The 19,832-nt window shown below is 46.6% G+C and overlaps 1 protein-coding gene across 1 annotated transcript in view; it reads right to left on the reverse strand.

Moving 5' to 3' along the window:
- Positions 1-7,314: 7,314 nt before the first annotated feature.
- The window catches only part of FBXO32 (F-box protein 32), a 34,201-nt gene continuing 21,683 nt past the window's right edge, over positions 7,315-19,832 (reverse strand). The window contains exons 7-9 of the mRNA XM_059395117.1: positions 14,355-14,537; positions 13,203-13,346; positions 7,315-12,770 (exon numbers count right to left, since the gene is read on the reverse strand). Of these exons, the coding sequence (XP_059251100.1) occupies positions 12,681-12,770; positions 13,203-13,346; positions 14,355-14,537 (417 nt within the window). The 3' untranslated portion in view covers positions 7,315-12,680. The remainder of the gene's footprint in view (positions 12,771-13,202; positions 13,347-14,354; positions 14,538-19,832) is intronic.

Genomic DNA, 19,832 nt, shown 5'->3' on the forward strand with positions numbered 1-19,832 from the left:
GAGAGCAAGTGTGAGTGGGAGGGGGGCGGGCAGGGGGGCAGAGGCAGAGAATCTCAAACAGACTCCCCGCTGAATGCGGGGCCCAAGATGAGACTCAGTCCACGATCCATGAGATCATGACCTGAGCTGAAACTATGAGTCGGACACTCAACCCACTGAGCAACCCGGCATCACTGCCTGTATTTAATAAATACACGTGGGGCACCTGGGTGGCTCATCGGGTTAAGCCTCTGCCTTTGGCTCAGGTCATGATCTCAGGGTCCTTGGATCGAGCCCTGCATTGGGCTCTCTGCTCGGCAGGGAGCCTGCTTCCTCCTCTCTCTCTGCCTGCCTCTTTGCCTACTTGTGATCTCTGCCTGTCAAATAAATAAATAAAATCTTAAAAAAAAAATACACATATATTGGGTTTATGCGAAAAATGCTTACTCATGGGATGATTGGAGACCATTGGTTTGAACAATAAAGAAAGGCTACAGTTGTGGTAATTATGCTTCTCTTTACAGACAGCGAAGCCTCCACAGTTTTTCTGTCTAGAGTACATAAGGCAGAAACGGAAAATGGAAAGTGACCTTTGTGAATAATAATAACAAATGTTTATATAAAACTCACTATGCCTTAAGCACTGCTCTAACCACAAATCCCACCTGACAGATAAGAGGACTGAGGCCGTGGAAGTTGAGCAGTCTGCTGGATACAGCAAGGAGCAGGCAGGACAGAGTTTGAACCCCAGCTTCAGAGTCTTTGCTCTGGATCACCGTGCTAGGCTGCCTATCTGAAGGAGAAAGGGGCTTCTTGGAATAATTTTGAAATTAAGACAAAACTATCTCCTCACACCTGTCAGAATGGCTAAAATCAATAACACAAGAAACAACAGGTACTGGTGAGGATGTTGAGAAAGGGGAACCCCTGTGCGTTATTGGTGGGAAGGCAAACTGGTGTGGCCACTGTGGAAAACAGTATGGATGTTCCTCAGAAAGTTAAAAAGAGAACTACCGTATGACCCAGCAATCGCACTAGTAGCTGTTTACCCAAAGAAATGAAAACACTAATTCAGAGGGATGCATGCACCCTGGTGTTCACAGCAACAGTATCTACAAAAGCCAAATTAGGGAAAGAGCCCAAGTGTCCACTGACTGATGAATAAAGAAGATATGGTTTATATACAATGGAATGTTAGTCATAAAGAATGAAGCCTTAGCATTTATAATGACATGGACGGAGCTAGAGAGTATTATGCTAAATGAAATAAGTCAGAGAAAGACAAATACCATATGATTTCACTCATATGTGGAATTTAAGAAATAGAACAAACAAGCAAAGGGGGAAAAGCAAGAGAGGGAGAGAGAGAGAGAGGGAGGCAAACTAAGAAACAGACTTTTTATTTTTTTTAAAGACTTTATTTATTTATTTGACAGAGAGAAATCACAAGTAGACGGAGAGACAGGCAGAGAGAGAGAGGGGGAAGCAGGCTCCCCGCCGAGCAGAGAGCCCGATGCGGGTCTCGATCCCAGGACCCTGAGATCATGACCGGAGCCGAAGGCAGCGGCTTAACCCACTGAGCCACCCAGGCGCCCCAGAAACAGACTTTTTACTCTAGAGAACCGACTGATGGTGGCCAGAGGGGAGGTGGGTAGGGGGCTGGGGGGGACTAGGTGGTGGGGATTAAGGAGGGCACTCATTGGGATGAGCACCTCGGGTGTTGTATGCAGATGCTGAATCACTATATTGTACACTAAAACTAATATTACACCGTGTGTTAACTAACTGGAATTTTTTTTTTAATAATGATTTATTTATTTATTTGACAGACAGAGATCACAAGTAGGCAGAAAGGCAGACAGAGAGAGAGGAGGAAGCAGGCTCCCTGCTGAGCAGAGAGCCCCATGTGGGGCTTGATCCCAGGTTAAAGCAGAGGCTTTAACCCACTGAGCCACCCAGGTACCCCACTAACTGGAAATTAAATAAAAACTTGAGGGAAAAAATAGCTGACTTTGACTGCTAGCGGATATAGGAAGGCTCACGTTTCTTTCACACACACAAAAGAAAAAAACTAAAAATAATTAAAACAATGAATGCCGGTTTAAAAAGTAGAGAGAAAGGGGAGCCACTCAGTTTTATGTGGGGTAAGAGTGACTATTTCGTTGCACTTTCTAGCATCTGCCAAATATGATTTCTCAGGATGTGGTAGTTGGCAGACAGCCCTTTATAGCCACTAGATTCCGCTGTCTCTCTGGGGTTTCTCCCTTTCCTTCCTGCCCTCTGAAGCCTTCCTGCAGACTTGCCTTGCTCTTGTTCTCTTTCTAGGAGCTTGTACTAGTTAGGGTTCCCCAGAGAAAGAGAACCAGTCAGATGTATCTCTCTTTCTTGCTCTGTCTTTCCGCCATCTCCATATAGATATACACAATCTCTCTCTCTCCCTCTCTGTATATGTGTATAGATATATTTTATTCCTTAAAATCTGTGAATTTTTCATCTATGTCTATCTTTAAGGAATATAGATATGTCTATCTATCTCACAGATGTGGAGCTGGCAAGTCCGTAATTTTTAAGGAAAGTTGGGGGCTCCTGGGTGGCTCAGCTGGTTAGGTGTTTGCCTTCAAGTCAGGTCATGATCTCGAGGTCCTGGGATGGAGCCCGCATCAGACGTCCTGCACATTGGGGAGTGCTTCTCCCTCTCCCTCTGCCTCCCTGCCCGTGCTTTCTCTCTCTGTCTTGCTCTCTCTCTCTCAAGTAAATAAATATTTATTTTTGTTTTTTTAAAAGATTTTATTTACTTGACACACAGAGATCACAAGTAGGCAGAGAGGCAGGCAGGGGGGGGGGGAGAAGGCTCCCTGCTGAGCAGAGAGCCCGATGTGGGGCTCGATCCCAGGACCATGGGATCATGGCCTGAGCCTAAGGCAGAGGCTTTAACCCACTGGGCCACCCAGGTGCCCCATAAATACAATCTTTAAAACAAATTTTGTAAGGAAGACCGGCAGACTGGACACCCAGAGAAGAGCTGATGTTTCAGTTTTGTGCAGTTTGGAGGCTGTCTGGAGGAAGAATTCCTTCTTTCTGGGGGGGGCACATCAGCCTCTTCTAAATATCTTCGACAATTGGCGAAGGCCCACCCCCTTTCTGGAGACTAATCTGTTCTACTCAAGGTCTGCTGATTTAAATGTTAATCGTAGCTGGAAACTACCTTCACAGTGATGTCAGCGTGTTGGTGTTTGACGTAAAAATGGGTACTGTGGGTTAGCCAAGTTGACTCAAAATTGATCATCACAGAGTTTGTTGAAAGGACCTGGGTTCACTGATCTTTGGTTAATTTTTGAGAACGACAGCAAGGCTCAGGCCCTGGGACCCCAGGGAACACAGAGCCCTTCTTCAGTTCTCTTCAGAAGGGAAACCTGCCCAACCTTCAGTGTTTTGTGTCATTTTTTTCAAGAAACCTCTTGACAGCAACCAACAGGCTTGGGTAGTAAGTCTTGGTCTCTGGCTTTTAAGCCACAATCCCTGGCTTCCAGATTCCGGAGGAGCCCTCGTTTATACGGATTCAGGAAGAGTGTGTTGTGGGCTTGTGTCTTATCCCACATGCTTCCTTTTCAAAAGCATGAACTCAGTCGTTCCTCTCTGAATTCTTCTGGTACTTTGTACCTCAGTTGGTACTTGGAATTCGGATCTTGTGTTGTAGCTGACGTACCTTCTCTTGGGCCTCCCAGCTCTGCCTCCTGCCCCCCACCCCCAAGATCTATGAAAGTTCTTGAAGGCAGGGGTTGGGCTCACATTTCTGAATGACTGCTTTCCTGCCAGGACACTGCTGCTTCGTAAACATGGCTTCTTGGAGAGACTTTGAAATGCTGATCCTCTGTGACATTTCTTGGGCAGGAATGTGATGGGTGTGAACCTCAATGAAGTTTGTGTCAGAGGGACAGGAGACAACTTTATACACCTACCACACCATAGGCAGAGCTCTCCTGTCTAGCCTTGAAGGTCACACACGTGGGCATAGCTCTTGCCACTGAGTTAGGCTCTCAAGACAGTTGTGCCTTTCATTTGCAGACAGACCCTCACTCAGCCTGGCGGCAGGGGACATGCAGCTGAACGGTCAGGACTGATAACTTTGTAGGGTGGGCTCCTGGACCAAGGCTAGCAAATCTGTCAGATGAACTGTGTTAGTTCCTGTGACTGCTGTCACCAGTTACCACAAATTGAGTGGCTTAAGACAATGCAGATCCATCAGAATTCCAGAAGTTTGACCTAGGTCTCAGGGGGCCAAGTTCAAGGTGTTGGCTGGGCTGCATTCCTTTCTGCAGAAGAGAATTGTTTCGTTGCCTTTTCCTGCTTATAAGTGGTGTTCGGGTTCCTTGGTTCAAGGCCCGGTTTCTCCCTCTTCAAAGCCAGTAATGGCCGAAGGGCCCTTGGTCCATGACATCACTCTGTCCTCTTGTGCCTTTCTCTTCCACTTTTTTTTTTTTTTTAAGATTTTATTTATTTATGGGACGCCTGGGTGGCTCAGTTGGTTGGACGACTGCCTTCGGCTCAGGTCATGATCCTGGAGTCCCGGGATCGAGTCCCACATCAGGCTTCCAGCTCCACGGGGAGTCTGCTTCTCTCTCTGACCTTCTCCTTGCTCATGCTCTCTCTCACTATCTCTCTCTCAAATAAATAAATAAAAAATCTTTAAAAAAAAAAAGATTTTATTTATTTATTTGACAGAGAGAGATCACAAGCAGGCAGAGAGGCAGGCAGAGAGAGAGAGAGAAGGAAGCAGGCTCCCTGCTGAGCAGAAAGCCCGATGTGGGACTCGATCCCAGGACCCCGAGATCATGACCTGAGCCGAAGGCAATGGCTTAACCCACTGAGCCACCCAGGCGCCCCTTCTCTTCCACTTTTAAGGACCCTTGTGATTGGGCTCACCCAGGTAGTCTGGTATAATCTCCATCTCAAAGCACTTAACTGCATCACACCTGCAAAGTCTCCCTTGCCGTGTAACATAGTCGAAGCATCTGGGCGTTGGGATGGGGACATATTTGGAGAGTCATTATTCTGCCTACAGTAGTAGCCTTATGATTGCCATTTAAAATAAGTAATTAATGTAAGATAGGATTTTAAATGGAAAGGTACAATAATTTCACTCATTGTAACTATGCTAGAGTTTTTGAGATATATTTATGCTTTATTAAATTTATAGGTTATTAATTTACCTGGGAATGTTTTGCTTATTAGGGTTGATGCTTATTCGAGCAGGTATTTGAAGTACTTATTAAAAAAAAAAAGCAAATGTGTCAGATTTATAATTGTAGCTTTAACATGTTTAAAGGAATTTTCTTTCTTTCTTTTTTTTTTTTTTTTAAGATTTATTTATTTGAGAGAGAGAAAATAAGCATAGGGAGGCGCAGAGGGAGAGAGAGAGAGAAACTTTAGCAAACTCCTAGCTGGGCTTAGAGCCCCAGGCAGCACTTGATCTCACAAACCTGAGATCATGACCTGAGCCAAAACCAAGAGCTGGACACTTAATTGACTGAACCACCCAGGGCCTCCAAGGAATTTGCATTAAGTGTATAAAAGGGACTCGTTTTTTAAGGACTTTAGTCTGTTCAATTTGAGTTTATCAAACAGTAATAGAGCCCCTTTTATTTTGTATGAAAGTTTACTAGACTTGTAAAGATGTAGTTGAACTTAGACTTTAATGAAAACTAGGTCTTCACATTTGTTACTTTTTCAGCTCTCATTAATTTTTAACCAAGAAGCTATAAATAGTTCAGTCTATGCCCATAAACTCACACTGATTCTTATTCGAGTGAAGGGTAAGCATGTGATCAGTGAGACTTTCAAAAGCATTTTGTGAACGTCAGTGTATGTTATTCATTCATTCAGCCCAGCCCTGGGCTGGGTACTGTGACGCAGCCCTACATGAGACTACAGTCCAGATGCAGGCAAGGGGTATGGGAGGTGAGATTTACTCAGTCAGAGGAGGCTTTAGGGAGGAGCTGGCCATAAGGAGCCATAAGTAGATGCTTATCAGACAGAGGCAGGGGAAGAAAGAGTGCCTGGGATATTTAGTGAGTGTGGAGCTTTTGTGATCCTGGTGGAAATTAAAAAAAAAAATCTGAAATTTGCCTTTTGTGTTGTTTTCTTTTTTTTTTTTTATGATTTACTGATTTATTTATTTGAGAGAAAGTGAGGAAGTGAGCACAAGCAGGGGGAACAGCAGAGGGAGAGGGAGTGGGAGAAGCAGGCTGCCTGCTGAGCAGGGAGCCCAATGCAGGACTCAATCCCAGGACCCTGAGATCATGACTTGAGTCAAAGGTAGACAGACGCTTGACGACTGAGCCACCCAGGAGCCCCTTTATGTAGTGTTCTGATGGAGAATTAGGGCAGGATCAGGGTGCGTTTCAGGGTAAATGTATTATTAATTCAGCCATCACATCGGCCACCTGGGAGCATCACACCGAACTAGAGATGCAGAGCAGTTCCTAACCTAGTTCTCAGAGCCTCGTTTCTTGGGGAATCGTGATTACTAACATTTAGGGAACACGTGTGGTGTGCCTGGTTCCGTGCCTTTTCCTCGTATTCGTTCACGTAACCTTCACGACCGTAATAGGTTTATTGTCACCGATTTGGAATCTCGGAAACTGAGACCTAGAGGAATTAAGGGGACAAAGGTCACACTGGAGGTAAGTGGCAGGACCATGATCCGAACCTCGCACAAGCCATTCCCTCTTTCCAGAATGCTCACGACCTCACTCTTCCATGGCTGGCTCTTCCCTCACATTTTAGGTCCCAGCCTCACTCTCTTTTGCTGGAGAGACCCCCCTGCGCAGCCCATCCTAAGCAGGTTTTCTTGTTATCCTGCATCTCAGCCCCTTGTTTAGTCTTACTGTAGCACTTATGATTTAAGTGTTTTCCTACTTGCTTTGTTTGTGTGTTTGTCTTTGTTTTTCCTACTAGACTCTGAATTCCGTGAAGGCAGGCATTCTGTCTGTCTTGTACATTATCGTATTTCCAGTGCCTTGCACAGGTCCAGGGTATCATAGCTGTTCAGTAAATGTCTATTAATAAATAAATTGATACTGATTTGACAGCTCATTATTCCCTAATCATTGTAGTACGCACACCATATGTGGAACTATCCCACTGAAGCATAACAGTGTTATTGATTGAGGTCGGCCCTCAGTAGCAAGCTTATTTCTCTACATGTTCCTAGAAATTTTATAACAATGATAAGTTTCTGTTACAAGGAATCTAAGCCTCACGAGGCAAAAGAGAAACATCCTCAGTATGCTGAAAAGCCAACTTGAATTGGCACACACCAAAAATGCACCCGTGTGTTGTTGGAAAAACATTTATTGCAATTCAGTGTCAAAAATTTTTTACAAAAATATGCCACCGTCTGGTACAAACAACTATAAAAAAATCAATTCATCATGCAAGGAACGTGTGCAAATAATTTACACGGAAGGACTTAGCTCACACAGTATTAAATGAACATCTTTGCGTGAAATGAGACTAACCTTGTACTTTTAGTTACAAGTCCAACCCTCTATAGCACTTTTTATTAAAAGGAGTAAAGCTTCTAAGCTTAGGACGTGGGCTTTCATGTGCGTCCCCTTTAGCCAGGGTTAAGGACACTTGGTAGAACAAAGATGGTGCCGAGAGCTCTCAGGCCCTCGGTGGCAATCCGTGGAGCCTTCTATTTAACAGACTCGTGCCACGTTAATTAAACAAACATTGCTCTACTCAGAGACTGAAAAAGTCATGTTCAAACTCCAGAACTGATGTTGTGGCAGATGGAGTTTTAAGAAGTTCAGACATTTGGAACAGCCATCCATTTTTGGACAAATGGGGCAGGGCCAGCATTTTGGGAGCTTTCTCAGGAAGCATTGTTTGCTGAGTTCAGGGACACTTTGAAAAATGTCCAGCAGACAAAGTCACAAGTATCTGTGGTCACTTGCTCCTTGCTGCCTCTTGGAATAAAATAATCCATCTTTGCTTGGTGAAGATGAGGTTTAGCAGAGAGTGGGAGGAGCCCCCCTTACCCCCCACCCCGGGATAGAAACTCCCCAGATCTGTTGGCAGGTGCTGGAGGGTGGGGAGGAGAAGGGTATGGATTAAATTGTACTTCTTAGTCTGAGAGGAGGTACCTGCTTGCTGACCGTCAGAACCTCAGTTTCTAGAAAGCAAGATGGCTGCTCGGCCATGATCTCTCTGCCATAAGGGCCATTTCTGTAATGAAAATGTGGGTACCCAGGGAAAGACTGTACTCCCTAGAATGCTGTACTCACAACAGCGTCAGAGGTTTGCAAAAATGTTAAGTGGCTCCAGGGAGAAATGTTAACTTCTCCATGGAGAACCAGGGACTAGAAATATCTGGAAAAGATAATGGCCAGATGCCTCATACTGGACCCTCATGGTTGCCTTCCACGGTGAAGGTGTTGAGAACGATCAGGTCAGGTGTCACGTGTCTCCAGACAATACCAATGAATGCTGGGTAGGGGGCACAGAGTCAATGCCTCAGAAAGTCCTGGGTTCGTACTCAGGTCTACCACTGAGTACCAGATGGGCTCAGACATGCCCCCCGAATGTTCTGAACCTGCTATCTCGTGTTGAAAGGCAGAAGGAATGCCACATTCCATCATCTTCAACTTCCCTTCCTGCACCAAAGTCTGGGATGGGAGTTTCCTTCCTTTGGGAAACTATGGAGGGTTTACTCTCTTTAACAAAGCAGAGAAGAAAGCATCTAAAGAAAATGTGGAGTTTAAAGGAATTATGATCTTGTTTACTGAAGACATCAAGAGCCCAAGATATATCAAAGAGTCTTTGCATTTGTCTAGAGGTTCAGGGTGTTTCTGAGGTCTGTTTAAACACTAATAGGATTTTAGGCCAGGATCCAGTCAGAAGGATGCTTCACAGACTCAGATAGTTGGAAACAGATTAAAAAAAGAAAGAAAGAAAGAAACGAAACGCCCAGATGTCCACATAGAAAATGTTGATATAGTTTAGTTTAAAAAAAAAAAAATCCACACATAAAATTACAGTTAAAAAAATTCACACATAAAATAGAGTGCGTAACAAAACATTATTGCCCTATAGCCCGGCAGAAAACTATAAACTCAGGTGTGTAGTTTATGATAAACATTGTATTCAATGCTACAAACGCTACACTGTTGAACATGTCTTGAAATGATCGACCTTGTAAATCACACCACTTGCTTAGACAAATAAAATTCTAAGCCCCCTCCCTTCTCCCACACACAGAAACCACAGGAAAAAAAGGAGCTTCTGTTAAATTGTAAGCTCCCCATGAAAACCAGTTTTCGCAACCACAGGGAATCATGGCAATGACGTGGTGCCTGCTTGTTACCTTCCTGCTCCATCACTCAGGAAAGCCCACGGCCATACTGAGTGTTTTGCAGAATCAACCCAGCCCATCTCAAATATCTCCTCCAGGCCACTTCCACAGAAAACTGATCATCACTAAACAAATGTCATCTCACAGCTGACCCCCTGGGTATGTTTTTACTCATACTTTTGCCCCTCGCCCCCCCATGCTACCAATCCCACTGCTCAAAGTAATAACCTCAAGGAATCATGCACTCTAGCTGAAGATGCCATGGACTTTTTTCTAGATCTTGCTATGAAGTGAGTGCTCACCTATTGTTTCCCTAAATGTTGTGCCTTACTCTCAAGAGACTCCGGGCTTGTTGCTCATATACCTTTACTTTGGACCAGATCATACCTAACATCCCTGTGGACTTGTGCTCTGGACTTCCTCCTTTCTTCTCCAGAAGTCCAAAGTACTTCCTAGCTGACATCAATGTCAAGTCCTATGTTACCAGGGTGGGGGGGGGGTAGGGCAGTGGCTAGGTAGGTACAGCAGCGAGAGGGGAGCCTCCTATCTCTTCCAGCAATTTCCATTTCCATCGTCCTGTCCCTCTGGCTTTTAGACCAGCAGTTGTGAGATGGGGATTCTTTGTTTTTGTTTTTTAAGTTGGGTTGTCCCCAGAGGGTTTGCCAATTCTAAAGATGGTTAGTACCCAGGGAATGAGAATTTTCTTTTTCACTCACTTTATTTATATGTGAGGCCCTGGTTATGCTAACAGCTGCCGTGGGGCGCCAGCACAGACGCTCTCACCTGCTATGTTCTTCTCTGTCACCTTCCCACGAACCACGGCATCAGAGAGAGGCCATTTCTATTCCTTCCCCCATCCTTCTCCACCTGCCATTTCCTTTCTTAGTCTCATCTGCCAATGAAGGAGAACCACCAATGTTGGTTTCTTCTCTTTTTTCCTTAAAAATTTTCCTCGGCTCTGTCACACACCACGTCCAAAAATGCCAACAGAGCTGGGGAGAGCCCAGAGGCATCATCAAGGGAAACATCTCAGAAGACCATCCCCCAGCCGCTCGTGGTAGCCGTCATCCTGCACAGGCACGCCGTGCTGCCTAGGGTAGGAGACACAGTCGCCGGCATTGCAGACCGTCCAAAGGAGACCGGTCGGCCAGTTTTGTGCTGATGGTCTCAAGTAGACAGCATTTCTGGGGCTGCAAACCCGAGGGTGCCTGGGAGTTCCCACCTCCCTGATCAGCATGAAGGGCCGGAGGTCATGAGTTGATGGACAGATGTGGAAGGCCATGAACGCCTACACCTAAAAATGCCAGAGTCAAAGTTTCCGGAGAGATCTCACAGCTACAATCAACCCAGCTCTGCCTCACGTCTTTCAGGAAGCTGAGACATTTGAGAGAAGCTGTCTGAATTCTGGAAGTGCCAGTTTTTTTTTTTTTTTTTATTCCACCATCTAGGCCCTGCATTCTCAGTATGACGTGGACTCAGCGGGAGGGAAGACCAAAAAAGCCCATTGGGTATTAGAAGGGTTCTGGAAGGTCAACCTTACGCAACAAGGTCTTATTTTTTAATGTTTAATTCTTCTCAGTGGGAAGAATTTAAATGCAATTTAATGTTTTCTTCTGATGGGGGGGGGCAGAAGTGAAAATAAATATGGAGACACCCCGGTGTGTAGGCACAGACGCGGCAAAGTGAGGAGGGTTGATGGAGAATTGACTTCTCTTCAGCCTGCTGGTACCCGGGCTGTGCCCTGAGGGATAAGCGGCAAGGGGCTGTGCATCTCCAGCTGGTGCCTGGCCTTGTTGCTGTCCTTGTTCACCCCTAGGTTCACCCCCTAAGGATACACTGTTCTCTACCGTGAACGTGAGCAAGTTCCAATTTCTGCTTACTTACTTGCCAAGGGCATGCAGGGTGGCAACTTTATTTGCAAAAGAGGAAAAAAAAAAGCACAAAGCAAATACAACTGCCAAAATATGTACATTGTTGTAGAAAAGCAAAGTTCTATAAAAAGTAAAAAACAAAAACATCCCCCACCCCATCCCAGGAATATTTGACAATGAACTCATGAAGTCCTGAGATTTCCTGTCTTCCACGCGGTCACCTGCTGGTATTTGCCTAGCAAGATCCCCAGGGGTACGGAGCAAGTTTAGGATGAAGACACAGTACTTCTGTTCCCTAGGATCGGAACTCCATGTTTTATCTTGTCATCCTTGTAGGAAGTCCTATAGCTTGGGCTGAGTAAATTCTGGTGTTGAACATAAAGAAAAGAAAGCTCCTCCGCTCATCACCTGCCAGGAGGGACAGCAGCTACTAAAATGTCTAACTGATACGTCAAACCTTGTTTTACAAGCCTTTATCAGCACCCCGGCTCCCAGAAGTCCACAGATGAACGCTTATCTGGGAAGATATTCTGGGAAGCCCAGACAAGCCGAGAAGTTTAACAGGAATAACAAAGTCTTCACAGCTATCGGGTGACTCCTTCTATCTTTTCTGCGGTGGGACTTCTTCCTCTGGGGCTGTTTTTAATCAACCCTATGTTGCCCCTGAATGAGCTACAATATGAAAGGAAAAAAAAAAAGGGCTAATGTGCTGTGGAGTTGTTCTAGAAAGGAGTCAATGCCAAGGAGTGCCTATTCCCGTAAAAAGGAGGTCTGCAAGGTGATGAGGATTGCCTCCCGGACCCCTTCCTATTGAAACCACTTTTCCGGGAGGAAAAACGAAGAAAAACAGACACTGCCTGCGGGACAATGCACTTTGTCGGAGGGGGTGCTGCGTACTTTCCGAGGTAGAGTATTGTGTGATATTTGGAAGACAAGGCCCTATGCCCACGTGGGTTTAAGATGGGTGGTGCTTCCTTTGCCTTTTTTAAAACAACCCTCCCCCCCCATCGAAACCGAAGCGCAGGGATTTCGTGTATGTCGTCCTCTTCTCTTTCTTTAAAAAGCAAATTTTCACATTGTAAACAGAGTGTTCTATCTTGAATTCGAGTTCTGCCCTTCTTTTCCACATCCCTAGGGAACTACCAAGGAGTCTCAGGGAACACGAGAATTCCATTTTCACCGACGAAACTGAATCCCTGCCCTTACAGTCTTGCCGGCAAATAGTTAGGAAAACAGCTTGTGGACAGTATTTCCACTTTCCCATACCGGCTCTAATGAGAAGTCCGTGTTCTGAGACTCCCAGCCGGCAGCTGCATCTCTCTCCCCTTCCTATGTCCTCTCAGAGACTTAGCTCACAAGTTCTGAGCCAGCATTTCAAATGTACACTATTTACAAAGGAAGTGTCCGAGCTCCGTATTCCCAACCATCCAATCAGCTGGGGAGCCCTTCGAAGTGTTGTCCCGAGCTGGGATTCAGAACTTGAACAAGTTGATAAAGTCCTGGGGTGACAGGGAAACGGAGCAGCTCTCCGGGTTATTGGCTGTGCACGGGTGGTCAGTGCCCTGGAAAGGAACATCACGGTTGTAGGTTGGAGTTCGCAGAAGTACTGTGTTGGCCTGTAGCCCCATGAGGCTGTGCCCAACCTCACAACAACATTCCCATGTCAAGAATGCCGTAAGTTCTGCAAAAACTAAAGAACTGTGTGTGTGTGTGCACCTGTGTACAGAGGGTGGGAAAATTTGCAGGTGGGTGAGATGTACAATTGTATACACACACACACACACACACACACACAAATAGGGGTGGAGGAAATGAAGGTCTCTCAAAGGTTTTCTTCCCCAGGGACTGAATCAGTGTCCCCTACACCCTCAGCGAGAGGCTGCAGTAGGGAAGAGCAGGAAAGGAGCAGGACGGGCTTTCACATGGCAATGCTGGTGCCTTTGACTCTTAGGGGCTGGGCCAGGGGTCTGTGGCAGCCACCTCGAGACACATACCTTCCAGGAAAGAATGTGACAGTGTCTGCAGAGCTGAAGGGTGTCTCCGTACTGCTCTTTCCGTGGGTAACAGCGCACAAGTTTAAAATACATCTTCTTCCAGTCCAGCTGTCCTTTGTCTGATAAAATTAATCGCTTGCGGATCTAAATTACAAACGAATACAGGTAATTGCAGATGACTGCAGGAGACTTCATCAAGAAGACGGTTGTGGTTTTATGCTTCTGAAAAGTTCTGTTCCCACCCTCTCCTTCCCCCTTTTGCATCGATGCCCTGCACTTGCCAGGGAAAAAATTACCAAGATAGAAATAAGGCTGTTCTGAGCTCTACCCAGTGAGGCAGTAGCTTTACCAGGCTTTAAAAGACACAGGGGTCTGGTGACATCTCACTAGTGACCTCTACTAAACTGTATTTGGATGGTCCTTTAAAGTTTAGGTGATTTCAGTAAACACCTTCAATCTTTTCTCTGCTGTAGACTTGAGTGGTTATTTCCAGGGAGATGCAGTCACTGCTTGGCATGGTGGCTCTATTTTATATCTAAATATTAGTGGCTTCATGAACAGAACTTGTTGAACTCACACATCTATACAAAGAAGGTGGGGGGAAAAAATCGGAGGCAGCATGAGGAGGGGAAATAGGCCTAGAGCTGGTGTCAGAAGCCCCTAGTTCGAACTCACATTCAGGGCCAGCTTCTTTATTTTGGGAGCCATTTCCCCAGTCTGTGGTCTGAGGCCCCTCATCTGTTTCAAGTGAGGGTCAGGATACTGACGCCACCCTGGGTTGTTAGACTAAAATGAAATACTATCTATAAAAGTTCCTTAGCTGTACAATATGAAGTTAAGTTGTAAGTCACTCTGTAACTGACTTTGTAAGTTACTCTGTTATGGAAGAGGACTGGGGCCGCTGTATGAACTTTTTAAAGCAAGTTGTGAAGTATGCATGTAGGTTAAGAATGTTGTTCTTGTCCCCCCCCCCCCCCCCCCACTGAAATCACATTTGTGATTTAGAAACCCCTCGTTCTGTTGCCCTCTAGTCAGCCGGGAAGCCCTGGAGGGTGGGCACCCGTGCCTCGAGCTCTGGAAGAATGCCAAGGAAGCAGGAGGGTGGGGGACAGAGGAGGGGGCGGAGGGACTGCCCATGGGGGCCCCCCTGACCTGCCGCTCGGAGAAGTGGTACTGGCAGAGTTTCTTCCACAGCAGCCGGTCCTCACTGAGCACGTGCAGGTCGGGGGCCACCTGGCCGAGGCTGACCAGGTCGCGGCCGTCACTCAGCCTCTGCATGATGTTCAGCTGGAGGCACAGGGGCAGGTCGGTGAGGGTGAGGCCTTTGAAGGCGGGCTGTGGGGAGAAGGCGGATGTTAGGTAGCAGTTGATTGGGGGGTGACTCGCGGGCCGCAGATCGCCAGGTGACACTCTCCAAGGATCCAGCTGTCCCCTCGGCCTCCACCCTCAAGCTGGCTGACTGATCCCAGATCCAGAGGTGCGATTCTCCATGGAGACCCACAGGAATAGCCTGGACCAGCTGAGGCTAAATGGTGCCAGAGGGATTTTCCCCCGTTTCGGCGCATGTTGGATTCTTGTGCTCCGTTCAGTTCACTCACTGACCAGATTCGCTGCCTTCCTAAAGGGCTCTGTGCCTTGGCCAGCGCACCAGCCCGTGACCAGGAATCCCTCCAGGCAGCGTTTCTTGCCTAGGCCCAAACGCGCTGCCCCAGACCCCCGGCTGAACCCTCGCTGCTCTGCTCGTCTGAACGGTGCTCTTCTTCAGGCCCAGCTTGTACCTATTTCTTCTGAAAGGGAATTTCTTTCCTGCCTTTTGTGGGTACCCCAGGCCTCTGACTACATCTTCCTGGAATTCTTCTGTTCTCTTCCAGGGACTTTTTGAACCAGCCCCTTTATGTTATGTAATGCTAACTGCTTCCAAAAGGAAACTTGCATGGAACATTCCTGCTGGAATGTAAGGTCTATGGAGGCAGGACTTTTTGTCTTTTTTCACTGCTGTGTCCTTTGTGCCTAGAAGACCACTTAGCATATAACAGGTACCCCCAAAATATCTGAGGTGTGAATGGAACCCTCATAATCAAGTAGGTAAAAAAAACCCCAAAAGACCCTGTGCTTGTTGTGTATATTTGTGTATGTGTGTGTGCATGTGTCCTTTAGGAATGACTGGTCCAGAACCTTTTGGTGTAAATGCCTCCATCTTTAGAACATCTCTATTCAAGCCTAGGGGATCCACAGACTATTAAAAAACAAAACTCTTTGTGGATAATACATTGGCAATTAATCAGAAGCGGCTTCTGCTTAACCCTGAACTTATATTTAATTGTTAATTTTATATTTATTATTTAAATTTTGATGGGCTCATGTTACCCACCCACACCTGGATCCTTGAAGGTGGGGCCTAATTTCATAGCTCCTGCAGTCGAGCCCAGCACAAACAACCTCTTGAGGGCCTACTGTGGCCTGGCACTGGGGTTGGAATGGGTTCATTCAGCTGGCGAGAGACTCGGAAACATAAGCAAAAGCAAACAATTAGAGAACAGTATGTTACGTGCCGTCAAGTCAGCACAGAGAGCTCTGGGAACCGTCCGGACAGAGGTGTTCCTCACTAGTATTTACTGATGGGTCTTGAACAGCAACCTGCGCTGCCATAAGCAGTCGGCGCAGGTCCCTTATGACTGAGGTTCTTTGTTCTTCTCATGCTAGACCTGGGTGAGCTCTTGATTTTGGACTATAGCCATTTAGCTCAGTGCTCTGTCACCTCCGGGGGGTCACAGGAAAAGATACAGGATGAAGAATCCCTTCCTTAGAGCTCAGGGGAAAATAATCCCGTCGATGGGTATTGAGTCCCATCCTCCAATTTTTAGGGAACTATTCTGTTCAAGGCACATCAGAGCCCACAGGCACAGGATTCCAGGGGGAACGTGTGGTTTCACCAGGCCCCACCTGCGTCCCCTGCAAAGCGTGACAGGTGTGTAGAGGGAAGGTGGGAAGAAGCGAGGAGCCTCGGGAAGCTGGACTAAGGAGAAGGGAAGGCGGCATGGGAGGAACGCCGGAGGGACAAGCAGCAGATGTGGATCCCAGCTGCCCTTGGGAACTCTGGGTCTCAGTTGCCCCACGTCCAAAATGCGTAGGCTTAGAAGACTCTGAAGGTCCCTTCTGGCTCCAGCGAGCTCAGATCTGGATCAGCTCCAGCCTCTTAACTCATCAGAAGTGACTATGACCTGACAGTTTAAATCGTTCAGGCTGCTGGCCTGAACTTTCAGTTGTTTGCAAAATTCAGGACTTTTGCCGGACCGCGGAAGGCTCTAGACCTATGTGTCGTTTATCATCTGCTGCTGATCATACGAGCTAATAAAACTGCCATGACATTTTCTTTTTGTTTCCAGTACTTCAAAGCATCTACTTTTTTGGTTAAAACTCCCAGGCCAATTATTACATTGAACTCCTATTAAAGTCCGCTTGGCAGAGTTCACGCTCAAATGTTCAAACCTGAACTTTTCCAAAATCCTTGCCCAGACCCCATGCTGAGCCCTTGCTCCTGATAAATGGTTAACTGCTTGCACGCCTTCTTTTTGAATATAAACATGTAAAAGAACAATAAGCCACTCAAGCATTTGGCTATAATCCTTCTATGGCCAACCCTGCCCTCTATCTGCTTCAAAACCCTGCCTTACCCCAAACCCTGCCTTACCCACAGTGATTCTATGTGACCTCTCCCTACTCCAAGCCAGTTCTCTTTGCCTTTTTCCCCTTTCGTCCTTTATTCTATTAATTATTTTTGCCAATAAAAATTGGCTCCATAGAATTAGATATGAAATTTAGAAGGAAAACAAGATTATATGCCAGGAAGATACTGCTAGAACTTTGGCAGATAGAAAGCAATCACTGTAAATGTCACCTGAATATTTTTGTGTAATAACATCCTTCTCTTTCGTCCAAGCTGTTAAAAAGTCGGCTTTAAAATATAGTTCAGACTGAAGTAATTAAGTCCTGTTTTTCTCTCTCTCTCTCGATCTTTCTTTCCTCTGGAGAGTTGGGCATTAGTGTGACAAGCTCTGTGGGCTCCATGGGTTCCCATCACTGCTCTCAAGATCATGGGGCTCAGCGCGAGGAGGGCTGGGAAGGAGGGCAGGGGACGAGAGTTCAGTGGGGAGAAGAGCAGCCTCTGAAGGCAGGCCGGGGCCGGGGCCGGGGCTCAGTCCCCTACTCCTACATCTTACTTCTGCCGAGGCACCAGCCACACTGTTCTTCTCTTTTCTTTTTTCTTTTCCCCCTAAGATTTCTTTGTTTTAGAGAGAGGGAGTGAGCACAGAGGGGAGGAGCAGAGGGAGAGGAAGAGAGAGACTCTCAAACAGACTCTCCTGAGCGTGGAGCCTGACGTGGGGCTCGATCCCATGACCCTGAGACCACAACCTGAGCCGGGACTAAGAGCTGGAAGCTCAACTGACTGAGCCCCCCAGGTGCCTGCAGCCACACTATTCTTAACTACTCAGCCTGATTTTTCTCATTTACAAAATGAAGAAAAGCACATCTTAACAGTGTTGTTGGGCAGAGTGGATCTCAACGCATGGAAGTACTTAGCATAGTGTCCAGTGGAAACTGGCTATTATAAAGACCCCTACTTATAGGTATTCACTGGATGAGTTAATTAATACACGTGAAAGGCTTAGAAGACTGTCCGACACAGAGAGAACCCTTTGTAATAATAAGAGCGGACACATTTAAAGACTTACTCCATGCCAGGCATTGTTCCAAACATTTTCTGTATGTTAGCTTATTAAATCTTACACCAGGGCTAGGAGATAGGCATTACTTCCCGTCAATCATTCATTCCCTCATCTAAAATTTATTGACTGCTTTCTGCTCTGTGCATGGCAGAGAGAGATGAGCAGCGAGCAAGAGGTAGTCTTTCTTGGCGGCGCTCATAAGCCAGTGGATGGACAAAGGCAAGTGGAATCACGTTTGAGATAATCTCAGATGGCAACAGCTCCTCTGAGGAGGGTGAGATGAGAGTGTTTTCAGAGGATGGATGGTCCGGGGAGGCAGGACCAAGCTTGGCATGGGCAGAGAATAGCTTGGCCAGAGAGAGAGAGAGTTTAGCTTTGCCAGGAGCAGAGGGGAGGCTGAGATGAACTTCAGTGTTTGATCTGTCCTGCATGGGACTGCATTGGATGTAAAGCTGGATCACTGAATACATAGTTGGAAGAAAGCTGCATTGAAAAGAAGTTTGGAAGCCACTGATGTTAAGAAAGCTTTGCCACTCGAGGAATAAGGTGTTCTGGCCTGAGTCGCTGGGCTTCTCTGGTCCCCACTCCTGTCTCACCACATGAAGGGTTATAGGAATGACAAGGGCCACCTCCTCCCTGGCGTGACTGTGGATCAGTTAAGGGGGGTTCTAGGTAAGCGAGCCCACGGGCGTGCAAAATGTGTGAGCAGCTGTGGCCAAGGAGACTCCTGGGATGTGGACAGAGGGAGCAGAGGCAAGTTCTGGGCAAGTGTGATCCTCTAAATAGTGTGTCAGTGTTGCTGGAAGGAAGAGGCCCTTGGGACAGATGCGACTTGCTCATTTAGATCCCTGGCTGGAAATGTCTCTCCTGGGCTTGGACCAAAAGAGAAAGTATTAACGTCCAGGCTACAGATAACACCAGAAATCAGGTAGAAGGTCTACGTGAGTTTACTGTGAGAGATAAGCTGGGAATCTGGCCTCCAATTCCCATCGTCAAAGTATGCCTACACTTAAGAGAGGAGAATGGGGTAAATTATTAGAATGAATTCGGCAAATGTTCAGAACACAAGCTCTTAAAATAATCAAACAATTGAGATAACTTTTCTGGGCTTGTGCTGTGCTCTGTGTGTGTGTGTGTGTTTAAGTGTGGGAGTTGTAGCCCAAAGTGATTCCGAGGAAGTCACATCATTCTGAAGCTTCCCATTATTCCCTTTGTTTCAGAGCTTAAGAAACTCAGAGGTTATTAATAGCCAAATCAAGGTCACTGCATTTTGAAAACTTCATATAAGTATTTAAAAGAGGTCAAAGAGGTTTCTTCATGTTACTTTCTCAAGAGGTGGGGCAGACCCAGACGTTATCAGCTTGGGCCCCCGGAACCACTTAGAGCAGTGCCGTCCGTGATAAGGCAGGCGGGCGCCGCCTGAGCGGTCTAAGTGTGCCTGTCGGTCAGCGAGCTGCAGGAGGGCAGGGCGCTGTCTTTCTTACAGTGTTTGTGGGCCTCCGTCCTCCTGCTCACTATTAAAAGCATTAAGAGCTGAGGGCCAGGTTAGCTTCTAAAAGCCAAAAGACACTGCTGATAATAGGAGGGCCTCTCGGGATATTTTCCACTTTGAGTGAGAATTGCTCTTTTCTTCCCATACATGTAATGTTCACAGTCTGGAACCTAAGGCTTCCTTGTCGTAATTCTTAATCACTGGAACTAGAATTTGCAAAGGTTGGTGGCGGCCTTCCAAGCCATGGCCGTCCCAGCTCTGTCGTATTCAAGGCAGTGTCCCTGCAGCTGTGAAGCACACGTGCTTCGGGAGGAAATGGGAAAATCGAGCGATGCACGCCGCCCCTCCCCAAATCCAGGCTTCCAACTTTCCTGCCACGCTGCTGCAATCTGCAGCCTTTGACCCCCCCCT

The sequence above is a fragment of the Mustela nigripes genome, chromosome 3, assembly GCF_022355385.1.
Source record: "Mustela nigripes isolate SB6536 chromosome 3, MUSNIG.SB6536, whole genome shotgun sequence".
NCBI lineage: Eukaryota > Metazoa > Chordata > Mammalia > Carnivora > Mustelidae > Mustela > Mustela nigripes.